The following is a 21,462-nucleotide window of genomic DNA, read 5'->3' on the forward strand; positions in this document are numbered from 1 at the left end:
TTACAAACCCAATTGAAAGAACATCTACACACCCATGTGAGTTTTGGTGTAAATGCATGCGGATTAGGGGAATAACCATTTTTATGAGCCATGTGTTTAGTTGTTACTAGACGGTAATTGGTAAATGATGCCGTGATGGTGGGAGACCCTAGAAAAAAATGGAAAATAGCATTATGGATTAAATGATGCATAGATTCATGTTTATATTAAGATAAAGGGAAAATCTCGTAGTTTCGAGATTAGAATGAGGTATCCTTAGTTGTGTGTGTTACATTCGTGCATTCAGAAGTTCTTGGAAAGTATTTAAAAAAAAGGTGACGAAGGAATCAAAATTTGGTTGATTGTACATAACCCTTTATCCCTTTTTTTCTTTTTAAATACCCCCTACCCAGGGAAAGAAGAGTAGGACAAAAGATATGGAGTGCAATCCAAAAAAAATGGAATTATTCCTTCCTCTAATACATATTCATACAGAATTCCTTATAAACTAATGCCTAAATCTTTTCATTTATTAATTTAATTACTATAACAAGTGTTTTATTCCAAGATTTAAGTCTAGTTTGTTGGTTTGAGTGCTATAAGTTTGGGTCGGCCTTCGCTGATTTTGTAATATTTTAGGACAATACAAATATGAATATAAAGTAATACAAATAGTTCTTAAATCTCAATCATCACATCACTACACATTTATAAAAAATGAGAATTATATTCAAAGAAATAATATTTCATAATTCATGAATAAGACAATAAATAAATAAATAATAGAAAATTTGCAAAAATAGAAAATTAATACATGTTTGTATTGTTTATGTGACAATTACGACATTTCATTCAAGATGAAACTTAAATATGGAAATCCAGAGTCGGTCTTGATTTATAAATGATTGACTACAAGGTATTAATCTTGTCTAAAGCAACTATAGGAAACATTGGATCAATTGGGTCGTTTGAAGCAACATGAATTATATTTTGGGAGCGAGGACAAAGTGAAAGTATGAGATTTCTCCTAGAGAGAGGGGGAGAATAGGCATCATTAAAACCATTATGGATTTGGTTGGAAAGGATGTATAGATAAAGTAATCATTTAGTTATCAAGAACAAGATAAATTTCACAATTGATAAATAAGATATAAAAACTTCTAGCTCGATGGTGATCATGCGGAATTAACTTGTGTATAGAGATATTTGAGGCATGAGTGACGAAAACATTAAGTAAGCTACTCCCCAATGGAGAGGTGCGGGCTACCACAATGGAGCCCCCCTCCCCCTTTAGCATGAGGTGGAATTTAAGGAACTTGGTGGCCAAGGTTCGTATATGGCATTATTATCCACATGAAATATTTAATTTTGATCACGAAAAGTGGCATTTGCCACTAGATGGGCTTTGGGATGAATTGGACATGTGGAATTATTTTAATTTTAAGTTTAAACTTAAATTGCAAATGCGGGCTAATCATTTTAGGCCTTATTAATCAAGTAAAAAACTTAATTAACAATATGGATGATCAAATAGGATCTAAACATGACTTTAGTTCCAATGGTTTTGATTTCATCGAGGCATGACCATTTGAGGGCAAACCCCTTGTAGTTAATACTATTCAAGTTTTTTTTATCTATTTAACATAATGCAAATAGGTTTAGTTTTATTGGATTCCATATATTTAATAAGTTGTCAGTGGTTTAATAATGCATGGCTATTATGCACTTTAGACCTTATGATTTTCTATTATTGTCTCTAAGGTGTTGATATATCTTTTTGAGTGGTTTATGATTTAGATAAGGAAGAATAGACTTGATCAAGATTTGGAAGATCAAGATTTGAGTAGAAAATTTGATGATTTCCTATACACAAGATATTTTCCTATACCGGTGACGCTTGATAGGATGAGATAAGATAAGTTAAGAATGGGTCTTATCTTTGTTCTTTTAATGTTTGTGTCTTGGGTCACTTTTATTTACCTACCCTCCTAAAATAGAGTTTTAACAAACATTGTTTCAAAGTTTTAACATTCAACTTGACTAACTTGTTATAAAGCATCAACTTGGTGCAACTTCAATCACTTTGACAAGCTCTTTGATTTTTTTTAAAAACAAATCCCGAAATTTATATGCACAAATGCAATGCACACTTCTATTTTCTACCCAATTTATGTCTCTCAAACTACGAGATGTCACAACAAGCTCCCAAAGCTACCGCTTAGCTCCACACATCACCGACCTTATATCGTCCTCTCCTTGCTGCCACGGCCAGCCAGGAGAACCACAACAAGTAGGAGGCCACCACAAGGACAATGGATTGGCAGCACAAGCTGACTCCATCTGCTTCCACCTCCAAAGCCAAAAGAACGGCCTTGCTATCGACCTCATGGTACCACGCACCTATACCAGGACGAGAGAAGATACCGAGCCACCTCGAGACCCGCGTACGGCTGAACTCACCTTCTTCCTCGTCATCCTCGCCTCCACGGCCAGCCGGAAAAAGAGGAAGCCCAATAACAATGACGATGAAGAGGTCACACACACCAACAATTACCTTAGAGGGGATCCCTATCTTAGGCCAGTTTGCTGCCCTCTCTGACCACCGGATCTTGATGAGGAAGAGGAACAACCATAGGATGCGCCGGATCCGGCCAGGAGACATCGGTGCCCTACACCAACCGAAAAAAGAGGAAGCCCAACAACAACGACGATGAATAGGTCGCGGACACCAACAATGACCTTAGAAGGGATCCCTAACAGGCCGCCCTCTCACCACCGGATCTTGAGAGAGGAACAACATAGATGCGCGATCCGAGAGACATCGGTCCTACCAAACTACCGAAGCCAAAACTCCTAGATCTACATTGTACAAGCCGGCCTCGGTGGAGACTTCGGACTGGGCCGGACTTGATCCGGTTAAGGATTGACGGGTCAGCTTCATCAATCTACACCAATGCACTATGAGGAAAATCCTTTGATTCTCTCATCCTGCTCACCATCTTGGAAGATTTGGAACAGGCGCAATGCGTGGGCTTTTGCAGGGGCGGACCCAAGTAGAGATGAATCTTAAAATTCGAGCTTCTTTGGTATTTGTTCATATTTGAGGCAAAGACAAAATCAAATTTATGCAAAGAATGCTCTCACTCATCAGTTTTCCTGGGTCCACCCCTGGTTTTTCACAAGGTCTCCACGGTGCCGACTATGGGTTGTTTCCAAAAGAGTTAAATTCATGGGTAGTCATGGAACTTGTCCGCCAAAATCAATTTGGTCACTGTACAACCAGAATACCAATTTACGGTCACTGAATACGCGTCCGAGATTCACACGCGGTCACCGCTTGCGACGTAGCGTCGTATATGCTGATGTGGCGCTAAGTGGGTCCTATTGCCAGGTAAATTAACAGGGAGATAAGAATACCCAGCTGGAGGAGGGCGTTTTAGCAAAACTGCCATCCCCTTCCTGGCTCTCTCCAGCGATTCCATCTTCGGGATGCGCCCGAGCCGCCGACTGCTGCCGCCCCGGCCGATGCCGGCCGTCCCCGGCGCCGCCGCTCTCCGGCGAGGCTCCGCCTCAATATCCTCCTTCGGTTCCCCTTCTTCTCGACGCTGCCCTGCACCTGCTTGAGCTCCCACGACTAACCCTAGCCCTGCCTGGTTCTACAGGATATGAAGACTGTTTCCTGATGCATGTATACAACTCAATCATCGCTGAAACCATTAGTAACGTTTGTCTTGTGTGTTGCCAACATCATCGGTTCTAGCTTCGGGCTAAGTATGAGAAAAACAAAGACATGGAGGACATACTACTCTTTAGCAGATGAGTAATCAACATGAAACATCCCGGGTCAAATCTGATATATCTCAGCCGAACAAAATGAAGCTCTGAATACATGAGGACCGATTTTTGCAGTGAACAACATCCACTGTATTTTTGCAAGTTCTCCTACCAGTTCAGGTTGAGGCGTAACCTCTCCGGAGAGCGGCAGCGCCTAGGACAGCCGGCATCGGCCGGGGCGGCAGCTGTCAGTGGCTCACGCGCATCGCCAAGATCGTTGGAGAGAGTCAGGGAAGGGGATGGCAGTTTTGCAAAAACACCCGCCACACAGGACGACTCGAAGTCCCCAACCCTCCGCCCCCAACCCTCTGCCCCCAACCCTAACCCTCCGCCCCCAACCCTCCGCCGCCGCCGCCGGTAGCGCCGCCGGGGCAAAGTCCCTCGGGGCGTGGCGGCGGCGGGGGCCCTTCCTCGTCGCCGCGTGGAGATCGGCGGCCGGATCCCCACCTCCTCGATGCTTGGCGGAGCGACGCGCGTGGGATGGGCGACGGCGGCGGCGGCCCTCCTCCCGTCGGTTGTCCACGGACCGGTCGGCGCGGGTGGGATGGGCGGCGCTGCGGTCTCCCTCTTCTTCGTCGGCTTCCCGCAGCACTCCGGCAGGGGTTGGTGGTGGGCGGCGGCCAGACCCTCGGTCTGCGCCATGCCATCCACCCCCGCCTTTCGTTGGTGCGTGGAGGCGATCTCGGGCATCTTCCGCGACACGAGGGCGCCGGGGCAGCAGCCTTGGGTTTGACGGAGGAGGTGGCCTCTTCTTCGCCGGAGAGGGTCGGCCTCGCGGTTGGTGGTGGTGGATTTTTGATCTATCATCACCATCCGGCGGTGAGATGGAGGTGCATGGAAGCCGACGATGGTGTCGCCGGTGGAGGGTTGGGTTGGCCAGCCCGGGATGGTCGCCGACGTGGGGGTCCGGCCTGAATAAAGGTGGCGGTCCTAGGGCCTCTCTTGCGTGAAGAGGAGGACCTACCGGAGGCTCCGGACTCGTGATCCGGCCGGAGGGTTGAGTTCCGAAAGGCTCCGCCGGCGAATGTAACGATGCTTTGCCCGGAGTTTGCCGGATCGGAGGTATTCGGTCGTGCGCACCCATGCGTTTATTCCGACCGTTTGGTTCCGGAGGGAGCGGCGCGAAGCTCTTTTTCGTGTTGACATCAAGTGACTATGGATCCATGATGAAAGTCGGAAGAAGAGAATTTCATGAAGGCCGGAGGGGAGGACTAGCTAAGGGAGGTTCAAGTCTCCGCGCTGTTGAGGGGCTTGCTTGGTGTCCGGGCTTCACGGCAGCGGTATGAAAGTGGGGGCGACAACACATGTGAAGCGCGAGTCCTACCTTTCGGGGTGAAAACCCAAGGTCCGGCCTTAGCTCGGTTGTGCACGGCGGTGACCTTGGTGGAGGCATTGTTTTGAGAGTGGGGACTATCTTCGGGGTGAAAACCTAAGATCTTTGATCGGGCGACGACGGTGTTGGAGCACTCGTTCCCTTCTTGGAGGCGTCGTTTTTGGAGACTGCGCAATTCAGGTGTTGTCATGGTGGTGGATGTATTGTCGTTGTTAGGTCCGTGATCTCGTAGCGGGACTTTTGTTTCTTAGTTTTCTTTTCCCTTTTTTTGGCTGTGTGCATCCGTAGTGCCATTAGGGTGGTGCGTTGTTGCAGAGGCTGGGTGTAATTGGTATCTCTCGATATTAATATATTCCCTTTATCAAAAAAAAAAAAAAAAAGCTAGGTATTCTTATCTCCCTGCTAAGTTACCTGGCTGTGGGTCCCACTCAGCGCCACGTCAGCAAATACTACTCTACGTCGCGAGTGGTGACCGCGTGTGAAGCTCCAATGTGTATTCAGTGACTGTAAATTCGTATTTCCGTTGTACAATGACCAAAGTGAGTTTGCTCGACAAGTTCCATGACTAATGATGAATTTAACTCTTTCCAAAATCAAAAGTGCGGCGGCTAAGTATTTGGGTTCAGTAATGCTGCGGGAGTAATTCCTCCGTATCCCAAGCAAGCATCGCTCGGTTTCGATCGTAACCTCATGTCACGGCACGAGCACAGCCACGGACGATCACGACAAGCTCTAGCTTCCGGTGATGCGCAGCAGCAGCCGCCTCGAGGGTTTGCGTACGGTGTGCCGGGGGTCGGCATCGTGGTCGGAAGAGGTGGCAAAAGGTAGCAGGGCCGTCGCTCTCCCGCTTGTGATTGTGAACGATCCATGTCGTCCGTCCGTCCACGTCCAGCCGGCCAAGGGGGTTCCGATCGTTTCCGTACGTGGCGGCAGCGAGAAAAGGGCTTCTCCGTCGCTGTCGAGCTTGGTCCTTTTCACCTTCAGGCTGGGCGCGCGACACAGCACACAAGGAGATGGAAGCAACGAAAAGCTCCCGCGCTTCAGCTGCACGGCGCCGATCGACGCATGGCTCGCCGGTAACACTGAGCAGCTGCACACGGCAACACACACTGTGCGTCTTGGCCGGACTGTGCGATTTTGCATCGTACTACCACGAGGGGGCCGGCAACCTGATTTGAAGTCCCAACAGTATGTATGTGCTCGCGTGTCGAGAGGGAAAAGGACTAGCTACTGAGAGCAGGCCATCAAGGTGCCAATGTCTGGGTCACGAGTTATTTGACAGGCCAGCTCTGCATCTATGCAAAGTGGGGCATGGCTCACTGGTAGCTAAGTGGCGCGATATATGCCTCAGTTCAAGTATTGGATTGGGCGTCATCAATCGATGTAGAGATCGGGTCTTCATCACTTATTTTTACGAAAAAGTGTATCCTACAATATCGTAAATTTATCTGAGCTCTATCCGCTCTAAGTCTAGCACGTCTTTCTGTAAATATATGCATGGACAACATGGGCATAGTCCAGTGATTGAGGTCGCAGTGGCGCATCCGAGCGACCAAAATTCGATTCATGTGAGAAATAAATTTCTGAAATTATCACGTCAAGTCCCGCTAAACACCGTTTCATTCTTTTTGTAAATATATATGCATAAACCATACAACAATACTGACACCACGCCACGGGTCAAGCCCAATACCTAGGAACAACGAAGCTCAAACTCGAAACACCACTTCGTCAACACCAGATGTTCATTCACCACCACCAGAGAGAAGACAATGTGACTGCTATGGAAGATGAAGACAGGGGACACTCGAATGCAGATGAAGAAGCCAAGCCTCGATACTGCCAAAACTTCGAGGCCACCTTCCGACTTCCATTTGCTCCGCCACGTTGAGCAGATCGCCAACACAACCTTCTAGACCGTCATCCCAACTTACCACCGCTTATATTAAAGCCACCACACCGCATGACTCGGCCACCCGCAACCCAAGCCGTAGGCTCCCATACGGCGGCCAACATGCCATCATCCGAGACCGCCGCCCCAGCCTAAAAGCCAACCACCTCCTATGAGCCTCATTGATCGAGCCGACAACCTCGCCGCGTCGACGCGCAACCACCATCCGAGGCCGCAGGTGGCCAGGTGAATGTTCAGTTCGGACTTTTGGTACATGTGACGGGGAACTGATTCGAGTTTGGGCTGCGCCGGGTTGGGTGAAACGAATGTGCTTTTCCTTTCGACGGGGAAGACGGATCGATGTTCTTGTACGTGGGGATAGTGGAAACTGTGCCACCACGCACTTTCTCGGCGCAGCATTGACATCGCCGGACCAAAAGGACGCACAGATCGCTCAATGTAGCCATACAGGAGCAGGGAACAGACAAATTGTGTGGATCGAAAGTAATAGTAAGATAAATAAGACAGCATGTTTAATAAGAAATGAGATTGAACATGCGTCTGTTTTTGGTTGGAACGCAGTATAGAATGGCGGCCTGATTGTGCACGCGAGCGGGCACCAGTACGCAGCTTATTTTAGTCGAGCGTTTCAGAAAGGAAAAAACCCAGGGCTGAACCTGTTCTTCAGACCGGCGACTCAATCACAATCACCCGAGGTACGTCCTCCGCCAATTGGCCAGACCACCCACCACCACTGCACCATCGATCGTCCTGCAAACAGCGAAAGCTGCAGATGCGTCCGCGCGCACCAAGCCAAGCCAAGCGACAGAAGCAATCTAGAAGCGCTGAGATTAGCTCCTCAAAAGGCAAAAGCTTTGCGCAAAGACACTGCATCAGCATCCGCACAAATACTATTTCCCCATGGACTTCGCCTCAAGGTGTCACCACGCACTGACTGAACTCCATTACTCCGGGACTGGACTGGACCTGGTAGCTGCTTTACCGTCGCATGCTTTGGGATTGGGAGGCCGTTTTAAACGGAAAGAAATGGAGGTGATGTATCTGAATGTTGACCTCTGGACGGCAAAGCTTTATAGCCATGTCGCGACGCGCACGGAGCTAAAGAACGGCGATGAACGCGGACAGGCGGCATAAACTATATATCGCTAAGCTGCTTGGCATCTTACTCGAGTCTTTGTCGTCGGAGTACGTATCTAACAACACCTAACAGATGATCGATCGATGGTGGCCTGGTGGTCTAGATTCTGGTTGGGATCTTACGTGTAAGGAGCTTCTCGTGTCACATTGGCATCACACAAGATCTAACAAAGATAGTGACGAGATGACACTGACAGACACAAAACAAACTCCTCCTAAGATAACTAGCTACCTGAAACGTAGTAGCATCACATGACAGTGCAGGCGTTCGGGTTTTCGTCGCTGAACAGGTCGGTGATGTGCTCGGAGCCGGCGCCCATGGCGTCGGGGTGTCTGGGGTGGACGGGCGGTGCCCACCTTTCATGGGCCTGGACAGCTCCGATGGCGCCGTGGTGGGCCATGACGGCGGCGCCGTTGTAGCAAGGATTCTGTTGAGGCCATAGCTCCGCCTTCTTGCCTGTGGACCGGGCCCTCTGCAGGACCTTGTGTGGGTCGACGCTGCCGGTGACGGTCACCCTTTGCTGCCTCCGGTTCACCTCCACATGCTCCACCCCTGCAGCTTGGAAAAATGTAGTGTAAATAGTACAGCAGTGCTCGCACAAGCTAGCAATTACATTGACCAGGAGTCCAGAAGAAATGTGATCTTATTTGCCAAGAAATGCAGCTAACTGAACCTGAGCTCAGTCCAAATTCCAAACTACTGCAGATATTGCTTGCCAGTAATTCCTGAGAAAAGTGTCACCTTTTTCTCAACAAAAATGCTCCTTTGTGAGTAGTGTTTTGTCTATAAAAAAGAAAAGAAGATGCATATGTGTTCAGGCGACAAGTGTACGGACTGGAGAAAAGGCTTATGCAGACATGACACGATGGCCATTATCGATTAGGAGAGTACCACTACTGACTAGTGAGGGGTAGGGTAAATAACTGGCCAGGCAGGAGACACAGAAAAGCAGCCAAGTCCTGGGCACAGCACAATGCTAATGAAAAGAGAACAACAATGTCAATGTGACCCCAATGGGTAGGGCCGATAAGCGACCGACCAACCGAACTAACCTCTGATGCCGGCGATGGCCTTCCTGACCTGACGCTCGCAGCGTTCGCAGTCCATCCTCACCCTCAGCTCCACCGTCTGCCGCAGCTGCCTCCTCTCCTCCTTCTCCTTGCCCCCGTGGCCTCCACTCGCCCCACCCAACAGGCCGAGCACCAGCTGCCTCAAGGTGCCTCCCATGAGTGAAGAAGCCTAGCCTAGCTACTAGCTGAGCTAGCTGCTGTTGCTATGGAGGTGTGCATAGTGGGTCGGCATTGTCTGGCTTTGTATGGGGCGAGCGAGCGAGCAAGGAACTGTTCATTGGCTACCTGAAGAAGGCAATGGCACTCGGGAGGGGACAGGAGAGAGGGATGTTGCTGGTGGTGGCGTGGAGTCTGACAAGAGAGCACGAATGCGTCGGGGGAAAATGAGGCCCGTGTCGTGCTGCTGCGAGAGGGCCTCTCTCATGGGACTGGCGACGGTGGCCATGTCGTCGTGCAGGCAGTGGAGGAGAGCGGCTCTGCACGGTTGTGTGTTGCAGTAGGTCCAGTCAGGATTTTGGGTAGCGCGGTACAGTGCAGACGGACCGCACGGTGCAAGAAATCGCCTGCAAAGCTGCTGTGCAACTTGGTAAAAAGAGAAGGGATTCACACATGCGCGTGAAACATCATCCATCAGATTCAGATGGATGACTGCACGGACACGCCCTTATCCTCCCCTCCCTGGCTAGCTAGCGAGAAAGTTACACGAACCACCGGTTATGATTATCTTTGGTTGCACAAACTATTTATTTTACGTGGCTTTTGCATAAAACACCAAGTGCATGTGTATTTCATCCTATCTGTTGAAAGATGTTGAACTTAAGATTCAATACAACACGCAAATGGCTTCCATTTGAGAGATCGAGGAGGAGCTGAAATGATATCAACGATCTATGGTAGAATTTAACTTAGAAGGATATTCGAACGCAACATACTTTCACTCTATCGCTAATGGCAGACACCGGAAGGAACTTATTTATTCTCTTGTTCGGATGAGAGTCCGATAGTTGGCCATGAGCAACTTAAATCTTACATTAAAAGTTACTATGAAAGTGTCTTTGGGGAACCTGACGAAGTAATTTCTCAATGGATAAATCCTTGATTCATGATATTTCCCAAGTTTCCACAGAGAAAAATGCCTACCTTACAACGCCTTACACCGAGGATGGGGTAAGAGAAGCAATTTTTTAAATGGAGCATAACAAAACGCCTGGACCGGATAGTTTTCCAGCCGAGTTTTATCAAAACTTCTGGGAGATAATCAAATTGGACCTTATGGCATTGTTCGGTGTGTTGCATGAAAATCATCTGGAGCTATTTCGTCTTAATTTGATGAGATAATCTTGTTGCCAAAAGTTAATGAAGTAGAAATGACCCAACAATATCGTCATATTTGTCTTCTTAACGTGGCCTTTCGATTTAACGCAACTATTAGGCTTAACTCCATCGCTGATCATGTAGTGCGATAGTCTCAATGCAAGGTAGGAATATCCTTAATGGGATGCATGAGCTAAGGAAAAAAGCTGAATGGTGTTATTTGTAAATTTTATTTTGAAAAAGCTTATGATATTCAAATGATCTCTCCTTCAACAAACGCTCGGAATGAAAGGTTTTTTATGAATGGCATGCTCTTATTCCTAAAAAAATTCAGCAAAACTGTCGTGATTGAAGTTAAAGATAACTAGGTACATACTTTCAAACAAAAAAGGATTATGGCGAGGCGATCCATTATCACGCATGTTATCTAACGTTGTGGCGGATATGCTTGCTCTAATCACGGAGCGTGCAAAGGTTGATGGTCATATTGAAGGGGTAGTGCTGGATCTTGTAGATGGTGATTTATCTATCCTTCCATATGCCAACGATATGATTCTTTTTATGGAACATGACCTTGATAAAGCAAGAAATCTTAAGTTGATCTTATCAACTTTTGAGAAGCTTGTAGGTCTTAAAATTAACTTCCATAAAAGTGAATTATTCTATTCTGGCGAACCTTACGATGAGGCCACTCTATGTTGAGTTCTTTGGCTATGGGATTGGTCAGTTTCCAATCAGCTATTTCGGTATCCCGATTTAGAGGTGTTTATCTAGTTGGGAAAGGCAAGTTAATATATCTTGGTGGGTGATTGGTTCTTATTAATGTAGAACTCAGCTATATGAGCTATATGGTAGTGTACATGATTTCCTTCTTCTAACTTCCCAAAAGAGTTTTGCGTAGATTGGATTGTTTTCGATCTAGTTTCTTTTGTCTAGGAAATAGTGAGAAAAAATATTATATTAGCTGACTAAATGGAGTGTTGTTTGCCATCCAAAAGATCAAGGTGAACTTAGTTTTCGTGATCTTGAGATCAAGAACAGAGACCTACTTGGTAATGGTTATTTAAGTTTCTTTCCAAAGAAAAAATATGGGAAACCATTCTTGAGAGAAACTATATTGGATCGAGGGCTTTGTCCCAGGTTATATAAAAACCTGGTGACTCACACTTCTGGGTTTGCATTATGGTGACAAATATTTTTTTCTTCCTAGATAGTTATTTCTCTATCAAGGATGGATCTCACCTAAGGTTCTAGAAAGATAAGTGTCACTTTTCGTGAATAATATCATGTATTGTACAATATTTTCCGTCAAAAATCTAATACTCTTGCAGAGGTGGTGGAAAATTCATCACCGAAGGTTCAGACGTGATCTTATTGGTCCTAGGCTAGCATCTTGAAATGCTTTGCTTCAACATTTGGAGATAGTCCACTTAACATAAGGGTCTGATGATATCGGTTGGAATCGTAATGAGAGTGGTAAATTTTCCGTGGACTCTATGTATAATGCTTTGATCCAGACTGAATTGCTAGCTGATAATTTAAAAAAAATGAAGATTTCGTTAAAGACGAAGGTCATTGCATGGTATCCTCGTATGGGATAATTCTTACTGAGGATAACTTTGCAAAGCGTCATTTGCAAGTAAGTAAAATATGAAGGAGATATGCCCTAGAGGCAATAATAAAGTGGTTATTATTTATATCTTTATATTTATGATAAATTTTTATATATCATGCTATAATTGTATTAACCGAAACATTAGTACATGTGTGATATGTAGACAACAAAGAAGTCCTTAGTATGCCTCTTAAACTAGCTTGTTGATTAATGGATGATTAGTTTCATAATCATGAACATTGGATGTTATTAATAACAAGGTTATATCATTATATGAATGATGTAATGGACACACCCAATTAAGCGTAGCATAAGATCTCGTCATTAAGTTATTTGCTATAAGCTTTCGATACATAGTTACCTAGTCCTTATGACCATGAGATCATGTAAATCACTTATACCGGAAAGGTACTTTGATTACATCAAACGCCACTGCGTAAATGGGTGGTTATAAAGGTGGGATTAAGTATCCGGAAAGTATGAGTTGAGGCATACGGATCAACAGTGGGATTTGTCCATCCCGATGACGGATAGATATACTCTGGGCCCTCTCGGTGGAATGTCGTCTAATGTCTTGCAAGCATATGAATAAGTTCATAAGAGACCACATACCACGGTACGAGTAAAGAGTACTTGTCAGGAGACGAGGTTGAACGAGGTATAGAGTGATACCGATGATCAAACCTCGGACAAGTAAAAATATCGCGTGACAAAGGGAATTGGTATCGTATGTGAATGGTTCATTCGATCACTGAAGTCATCGTTGAATATGTGGGAGCCATTATGGATCTCCGGATCCCGCTATTGGTTATTGGTCGGAGTGAGTACTCAACCATGTCCGCATAGTTCACGAACCGTAGGGTGACACACTTAAAGTTGGATGTTGAAATGGTAGAACTTGAATATGGAATGGAGTTCGAATATTGTTCGGAGTCCCGGATGAGATCCCGGACATCACGAGGAGTTCCGGAATGGTCCGGAGAATAAGATTCATATATAGGAAGTCATATTCCAAGTTTGGAAATGATCCGGTGCATTTATGGCAGGTTCTAGAAGGTTCTAGAAAAGTCCGGAAGAAATCACCATGGAAAGTAGAGTCCCGGAGGGACTCCACCTTGCATGGCCAGCCAACCCTAAAGGGGAGGAGTCCAAGGTGGACTCCCCTAGGGTGGCCGGCCAACCCCCTCATGGAAGGGGGAATCCCACCCCAAGTGGGATTCCCACCTTGGGTAGGTTTCCCTACATATGGGAGGTTTCATTGTTGGGGTCTTATTCGAAGACTTGGATACCAACACTTGGGGATTTCCACCTATATAATGAGGAGGAGAGGGAGGGGGCTGCCCACTCTTGGCCGCACCACCTTGGGCTGCCCTTGGCCGGCGCCCTAGCCTCCCCCTCTCTCCAAACCCTAGAGCGTATCTCTCCTCCACCACATCCCGCACGCTTAAGCGAAGCTCCGCCGGATTTCTCCACCACCACCGACACCACGCCGTCGTGCTGTCGGATTCAAGAGGAGCTACTACTTCCGCTGCCCGCTGGAACGGGGAGGTGGACGTCGTCTTCATCAACAACCGAACGTGTGACCGAGTACGGAGGTGCTGCCCGTTCGTGGCACCGGAAGCGATCGTGATCAAGATCTTCTACGCGCTTTTGCAAGCGGCAAGTGAACGTCTACCGCAGCAACAAGAGCCTCATCTTGTAGGCTTTGGAATCTCTTCAAGGGTGAGACTCGATATCCCCTCGTTGCTACCGTCTTCTAGATTGCATCTTGGCTTGGATTGCGTGTTCGCGGTAGGAAAATTTTTGTTTTCTATGCAACGTTATCCTACAGTGGTATCAGAGCCGTGTCTATGCATAGATGGTTGCACGAGTAGAACACAATGTTTTTGTGGGCGTTGATGCTCTTGTTTTCTTTAGTTTGAGTACTTTGCATCTTTGTGGCATAGTGGGATGAAGCGGCTCGGGCTAACTTTACATGACCGCGTTCATGAGACTTGCTCCTCGTTCGACATGCAACTTGTATTGCATAAGAGGCTTTGCGGGTGTCTGTCTCTCCTACTATGGTGAAGATTCAATTTACTCTTCTATTGACAACACTAGTATCACCGTTGTGGTTCATGTTCGTAGGTAGATTAGATCTTACTCGAAAACCCTAAACCACGTAAAATATGCAAACCAAATTAGAGACGTCTAACTTGTTTTTGCAGGGTTTGGTGATGTGATATGGCCATGATGTGATGATGAATATGTATGAGATGATCATTATTGTATTGTGGCAACCGACGGGAGCCTTATGGTTGTCTTTAAATTTCATGTTGAGTAGTATTTCAAAGTAGTTGTAATAGTTGCTACATGAGGTGAACAACCATGAAGACGGCGCCATGAACCTTGACGCTACGCCGACGATGATGGAGATCATGCCCGTTGATGATGGAGATCATGTCCGTGCTTTGGAGATGAAGATCGAAGGCACAAAGACAAAAGGGCCATATCATATCACATATGAACTGCATGTGATGTTAATCCTTTATGCATCTTATTTTGCTTAGATCGCGACGGTAGCATTATAAGATGATCCCTCACATTAATATCAAGATAATAAAGTGTTCTCCCTTCGTATGCACCGTTGCCAAAGTTCGTCGTTTCGAAGCATCTCGTGATGATCGGATGTGATAGATTCAACGTTCATATACAACGGGTGTAAGCCATGTTGCACACGCAGAATACTTGGGTTTGCTTGACGAGCCTAGCATGTACAGACATGGCCTCGGGACAACGGAAACCGAAAGGTTGAACACGAGTCATATGGATGATATGATCAACATGTTGATGTTCACCATTGAAGCTACATCATCTCACGTGATGATCGGTTTTGGTGTAGTGGATTTGGATCGCGTACCACTTAACAACTATGAGGGATGTTGTATTAAGTGGGAGTTCATTAGTAATAAAGATTAGAACATGAACTAATTATCATAAACATAGTCTGAGTAGTATTTTGAATTATTTTTTGTAGTATTGGCATCCGTTTTCTACTATGCGCTAGTCTTGTTATTGAGATAGAAATACTGTTAAAATCTGATAAGAAACTTTACGGATTGGTACCGTATTGTTAATGAATCAAGAAATGATTAAGTCCTATTGCAAAGTTTTAGTAAACCTCACATTGTTGATTCAAAGAGCTATGGTTTCAATTAGTACCTAAAGTTATCTTGTCTCCGTCAAACTTGAAGTTCAAATTTGTTTGAAAAGTAAGGAGCTGAAAATTTAGTTTTCGAAATAATCAAGGTATGAGATATATGTGATATCTAAGACCTTATTGCAAGATGATAGAATATAATTTGGTGAGACTACATAAACTCATAAGTTTTATGGGAATGTATGAAGGTTGAAGACGCCAGGCGTCACAATCCTCCAACTATTGGGGCACTAACGATATTCGCATATCCATGAAGTTATCATCCTTAGTATGCACCGTTGCTAAGACTCGTCGTATCGAAGCATCACGTGATGATCGGGTGTGATAGATTCTACGTGTGCATACAACGGGTGCAAGCCGATTTGCACATACGAATACCAAGGTTAAAACTTTATGAGTCTAGCATGTACGTACATGGTCTCGGAAAGTCATCATGATACAATGGATAAAATTATGAGTGAAATTGTTCATCATATTACAAGGTTACTAATAGTGAAATCCGGAACACTTATCATATGATGATCAACTTCAAAGTAAGAACCTCAAGGTTATTGGTATTTGACCAACAAACCTAGAAGTTAATGATGTTGAAGTGTTTTCTGAATAATGAGGAAAGCTAAAAGAGAAATTGCAAAAGATATTTTGGCAAAAGAAAAGAAAAGACTAGAAAGTCTAGCTCGGGTGTATATAAATGATATACATGTTATGGTTGTATTCCTAGTTAAGTCACACTATGAAATTCTTGGGTATTAGTACTATATTGGTTGGTATGAAGTGTCATACAAAACAACGCAATACAAGAATACAATGGCCTAAGTGACTGACAAGGAATATGATAGGAATGCACGTCTGGAACAAAATAAAGTGTTATTATGTTCGTCGTTGGCATTCTATCTAGCCCTTAGAATTTATAATAATTGTTATTTTGCTCTGGTCAAATGAAAACAATGAGTTGTTCAAATTATGACATTACTCCATGTACGATGGATAAGTTATTATAAATCTTAATGGTGAAACACACATACATAACACTGACGCTAAAATGCCATAAGGCAAATGATTTGAATTCCACTTATTTGTGGAACCACCATTTAGGTCATGTTAGAAAGGAATGCATGAAGGAACTCCATGCAAATGGATTTTTGGAGTCATTTGATTTTTGAATCATTTGGCGCTTGCAAATCTTTTTCTAAAAAGAATGACTAAAATACCGTTCATAGGCCAAGAGTTGAACGGGCAACTAACTTAGTGGAAACATACATGCTGATGTATGTGGTTCACTGGGCATAGTTGTGTGCGGGAGATTCTTCTACTTCATAAAAACTTCCAACAATGAATTGAGTATATATATATGGATATATTCAATAAGGAAGAAGTTTGAAACATTTGAATGGATTCAAATAAATTTCAGTATGAAGTGGAAATCATCGTAATAGAAATCAAATATCTATGATTGGATCATGGTGGAAATATTTGAATTACGAGTTTTAGCGAACATCTAAGAGAGTTATGAAATTGTTCTACAACTTACGTTTCTTGGAGTATCATAGTGATGATGAAGTATCCAAGAGATATATCCAAACTTTGTTGGATCAATGATGAGATAAAATATTGATGCCATTATATTTTTGTGAATTATGCTTTAGTGACTACCGCTTTTACACTGAATAGAGCATCATCATGATCCGTTGAAATGACACCATACAAGTTATGGCATGGGTATAAACCCTAATAGTCAACCAAAATCGGATGAATGTCTTTGTTGGTTATCCCGGAGATTTAATTGGGAATTCTTCCCACGAGACAAAGACAAAAGTGTTTGTCAATGTTTCTTATTTCCGAGAAATTGTTTCGAGTGAAGTATTTGAGTGGGAGGACAATATAATTTGATAAGGTTTATGAAACCGAGCATAATGATCGAGTAGCGCAGCATCGGAATTGGTTTCGGAAGCGGCCACGACGATCATGGCTCTCATGGCTACAAAGTGTTTTAGCCATGGAGATCGAAGTACATATTGAACCTTGTAGGTATGGTTTACTTTGTGATCAAATAAATGATTTGTGGACAAAGGATTGATTTTGAACAATGATAAACCAACTACAAAACAAAGAAGTTATGATGGGCCCTGACTCCGTTAAAATGGCCATGCGCCATGAAATCCAAGATAGATGAATACTTTATGAAAATAAATGGATCTATGAAATTGATAGACTTGGATGAAATATCCTTAAAGAAAGCTTGACTTATCGAAAAATTGTTTACGACAAAGTTCAAAGAGTTGAATACGATAAGATTAGATCTTCCGTAGCAATGCTTATAGTCTATGTGGATTATTCTAGTAATCACTACATATTTCTTTTATGAGATATGCTAGTAGGATGGCAAAATACACTACTTAACGAAGTATGTATACAAGATACAACCAAGAGTTTTGCTGGTCCGTGGAATACTAGATAGGTATACAAGCTTCAATTGGATGAAGTAAGTATCACGGAGTTGGAATCTTCACCGGATGAAATAGTCAAAGAGTTTTTGATTTCATCGGAGACGATGAAGAGGCTTGCATTTGCAAGAAATTAAGTGGGAGCGCTAAGACACATTTATAATACTTTATGTAGGTGACATATAGTTGGTTATAAATGATGTAATTATATACTTGATTAAAAAGGTTTCATTGAGAATTAACTTCAATGAAAGGATATGGATCGAAACAAATTTAGTGTCAAGATCTATGAAGATAGATTGAAACACATAAATAAGTTTAAGTCAAAGTACATATGATGGATATTGAAGTAGTTCAATATAGAAATATTAAGAAAATGTTCTTGCCATGTGAAGGTTTAACAAGACTTGAGTGTATCTGACACTCAATGAGTAAAAACACATGAGTGATTATAGATCACGAATAATATGTACACAATCAGATATCATGTGCTATAAAGTGTTATGAGCATATACCGGAATGATTCATATGATGATCATTGGACGACGAGTAAGAATATCCTTGAGTACTTTAGAAGAACTAAGGATATATATATATTTTTGTATGAAGAAATGACAAACAAATCGCTGTAAGGTGTTACACCGATATTGGTTTTGTCACATATAAAATATAATTTCAATCTCAAATTAGACTAAGTGTTGTTTAAAAGGTAGCACAATGAGCTAGAAGTTGTCTATGCTAGATTTAGAAGAGTTCTAAATATTGTGACGGATTCTACAAAAGAAGGCAGAGTATGTCATTATTTTGACAATGACAAAGGATGTTAAGTCAAGAGGTTCTTTGAGAACTTGGTGTAGTTCCGACAGAGTCGAACTTTGAAGCTATATTGTGTGTGACAATATTAGTGACATATTTCAGACAGCGGAATTAAGGTTCCACCAGAAGATCAAACATATTTAATGCCAACTCATTTGGAAATGAGTGATGCGTTGAGACGCAAATGAATTACAAAATACATACGTTTACGAGCGTGTCGGATCCGATGACTAAAAACCTCTCCCGTGAGCAATACATGATAAAGCACCAGAAGGCCAAGGTGTTATATCTTTACAAATGTAAACTAGATTATTGACTCTAGTGCAAGTGGGAGACTGAAGGAGATATGCCCTAGAGGCAATAATAAAGTGGTTATTATTTACATCTTTATATTTATGATAAATTTTTATATATCATGCTATAATTGTATTAACCGAAACATTAGTACATGTGTGATATGTAGACAACAAAGAAGTCCCTAGTATGCCTCTTAAACTAGCTTGTTGATTAATGGATGATTAGTTTCATAATCATGAACATTGGATGTTATTAATAACAAGGTTATATCATTATATGAATGATGTAATGGACACACCCAATTAAGCGTAGCATAAGATCTCGTCATTAAGTTATTTGCTATAAGCTTTCGATACATAGTTACCTAGTCCTTATGACCATGAGATCATGTAAATCACTTATACCGGAAAGGTACTTTGATTACATCAAACGCCACTCGCGTAAATGGGTGGTTATAAAGGTGGGATTAAGTATCCGGAAAGTATGAGTTGAGGCATATGGATCAACAGATGGGATTTGTCCATCCCGATGACGGATAGATATACTCCGGGCCCTCTCGGTGGAATGTCGTCTAATGTCTTGCAAGCATATGAATAAGTTCATAAGAGACCACATACCACGGTACGAGTAAAGAGTACTTGTCGGGAGACGAGGTTGAACGAGGTATAGAGTGATACCGATGATCAAACCTCGGACAAGTAAAAATATCGCGTGACAAAGGGAATTGGTATCGTATGTGAATGGTTCATTCGATCACCGAAGTCATCGTTGAATATGTGGGAGCCATTATGGATCTCCGGATCCCGCTATTGGTTATTGGTCGGAGTGAGTACTCAACCATGTCCGCATAGTTCACGAACCGTAGGGTGACACACTTAAAGTTGGATGTTGAAATGGTAGAACTTGAATATGGAATGGAGTTCGAATATTTGTTCGGAGTCCCGGATGAGATCCCGGACATCACGAGGAGTTCCGGAATGGTCCGGAGAATAAGATTCATATATAGGAAGTCATATTCCAAGTTTGGAAATGATCCGGTGCATTTATGGCAGGTTCTAGAAGGTTCTAGAAAAGTCCGGAAGAAATCACCATGGAAAGTAGAGTCCCGGAGGGACTCCACCTTGCATGGCCAGCCAACCCTAAAGGGGAGGAGTCCAAGGTGGACTCCCCTAGGGTGGCCGGCCAACCCCCTCATGGAAGGGGGAATCCCACCCCAAGTGGGATTCCCACCTTGGGTAGGTTTCCCTACATATGGGAGGTTTCATTGTTGGGGTCTTATTCGAAGACTTGGATACCAACACTTGGGGATTTCCACCTATATAATGAGGAGGAGAGGGAGGGGGCTGCCCACTCTTGGCCGCACCACCTAGGGCTGCCCTTGGCCGGCGCCCTAGCCTCCCCTCTCTCCCCAAACCCTAGCGGTATCTCTCCTCCACCACATCCCGCACGCTTAAGCGAAGCTCCGCCGGATTTCTCCACCACCACCGACACCACGCCGTCGTCGCTGTCGGATTCAAGAGGAGCTACTACTTCCGCTGCCCGCTGGAATGGGGAGGTGGACGTCGTCTTCATCAACAACCGAACGTGTGACCGAGTACGGAGGTGCTGCCCGTTCGTGGCGCCGGAAGCGATCGTGATCAAGATCTTCTACGCGCTTTTGCAAGCGGCAAGTGAACGTCTACCGCAGCAACAAGAGCCTCATCTTGTAGGCTTTGGACTCTCTTCAAGGGTGAGACTCGATATCCCCTCGTTGCTACCGTCTTCTAGATTGCATCTTGGCTTGGATTGCGTGTTCGCAGTAGGGAAATTTTTGTTTTCTATGCAACGTTATCCTACAAAATAGTGTTTATTCTGTCATCACAACAAGACTATCGAACACATTTTCTTTTGTTGCCAATTCGCAAGATCTATATGGTCAGTAAATCAAATAGGTCCTACCTTATACTCTTCACAGACCGTTGAGAATATTTTTGGCAACTGATTTAGTGGGGTGGATCATAGGTTTAAATTTTTTATTAGGGCGAGAGTGATTACCATTATTTGATGCTACGCAGAAATGACAAGATTTGCAATGATAAAAACCTTGTTTGTTGCAAGTTATTTACATGTGCGCTGTTTTGCTCCTTTGGGTTGTTGCTTCAGCGCGCGGAGAATCGCGATCTATTTATGGAGATATCACACAATTGGATGATGCGGAGAATCACGGTGTATTTATTTTGTCTCAACATGGATGTCGATGTAATCTGCGGATTGTGCTTCCACCGTCTTAAGCGTTCATCCATATGTTGTTCTTTTCAATCTTTTCATAACTTTAATATTGTTGTGGATGTGTGTCGGTTGTGTGCATTTTGATTATGCAGGGACCAGGTGTAATGCTTAAACTTGTTAAGCAATAAAATGAGTTTTATAAAAAAAATGTATTTTATTGCACGAAGGTCTAAAATCTAGGATTATATTTAACAGCAAATCTAACGGTCATGACACACATGTTAGCCGAGTGTCATCAACTAA

At 43.9% G+C, this 21,462-nt stretch overlaps 1 protein-coding gene across 1 annotated transcript; it reads right to left on the minus strand.

The window, feature by feature from the left end:
* Nucleotides 1-8,443: 8,443 nt before the first annotated feature.
* Nucleotides 8,444-9,423, minus strand: LOC124690685 (heavy metal-associated isoprenylated plant protein 20-like). Its single transcript, XM_047224041.1, has 2 exons — nt 9,249-9,423; nt 8,444-8,748 (listed from the first exon to the last, which is right to left on the minus strand). Exons 1-2 carry the CDS (start codon nt 9,421-9,423, stop codon nt 8,444-8,446), a joined length of 480 nt encoding a protein of 159 aa, XP_047079997.1.
* Between the last annotated feature and the right edge of the window lie 12,039 nt (nt 9,424-21,462).

The sequence above is a fragment of the Lolium rigidum genome, chromosome 2, assembly GCF_022539505.1.
Source record: "Lolium rigidum isolate FL_2022 chromosome 2, APGP_CSIRO_Lrig_0.1, whole genome shotgun sequence".
In the NCBI taxonomy this organism is placed as follows: Eukaryota; Viridiplantae; Streptophyta; class Magnoliopsida; order Poales; family Poaceae; genus Lolium; species Lolium rigidum.

Coding starts and splice junctions, on each gene's coding strand:
- LOC124690685 (XM_047224041.1), bottom strand. CDS start 9,423: ATGGGAGGCACCTTGAGGCAGCTGGTGCTCGGCCTGTTGGGTGGGGCG. Junction 8,749..9,248: donor GGCCATCGCCGGCATCAGAG/GTTAGTTCGGTT, acceptor TCCAAGCTGCAG/GGGTGGAGCATGTGGAGGTG.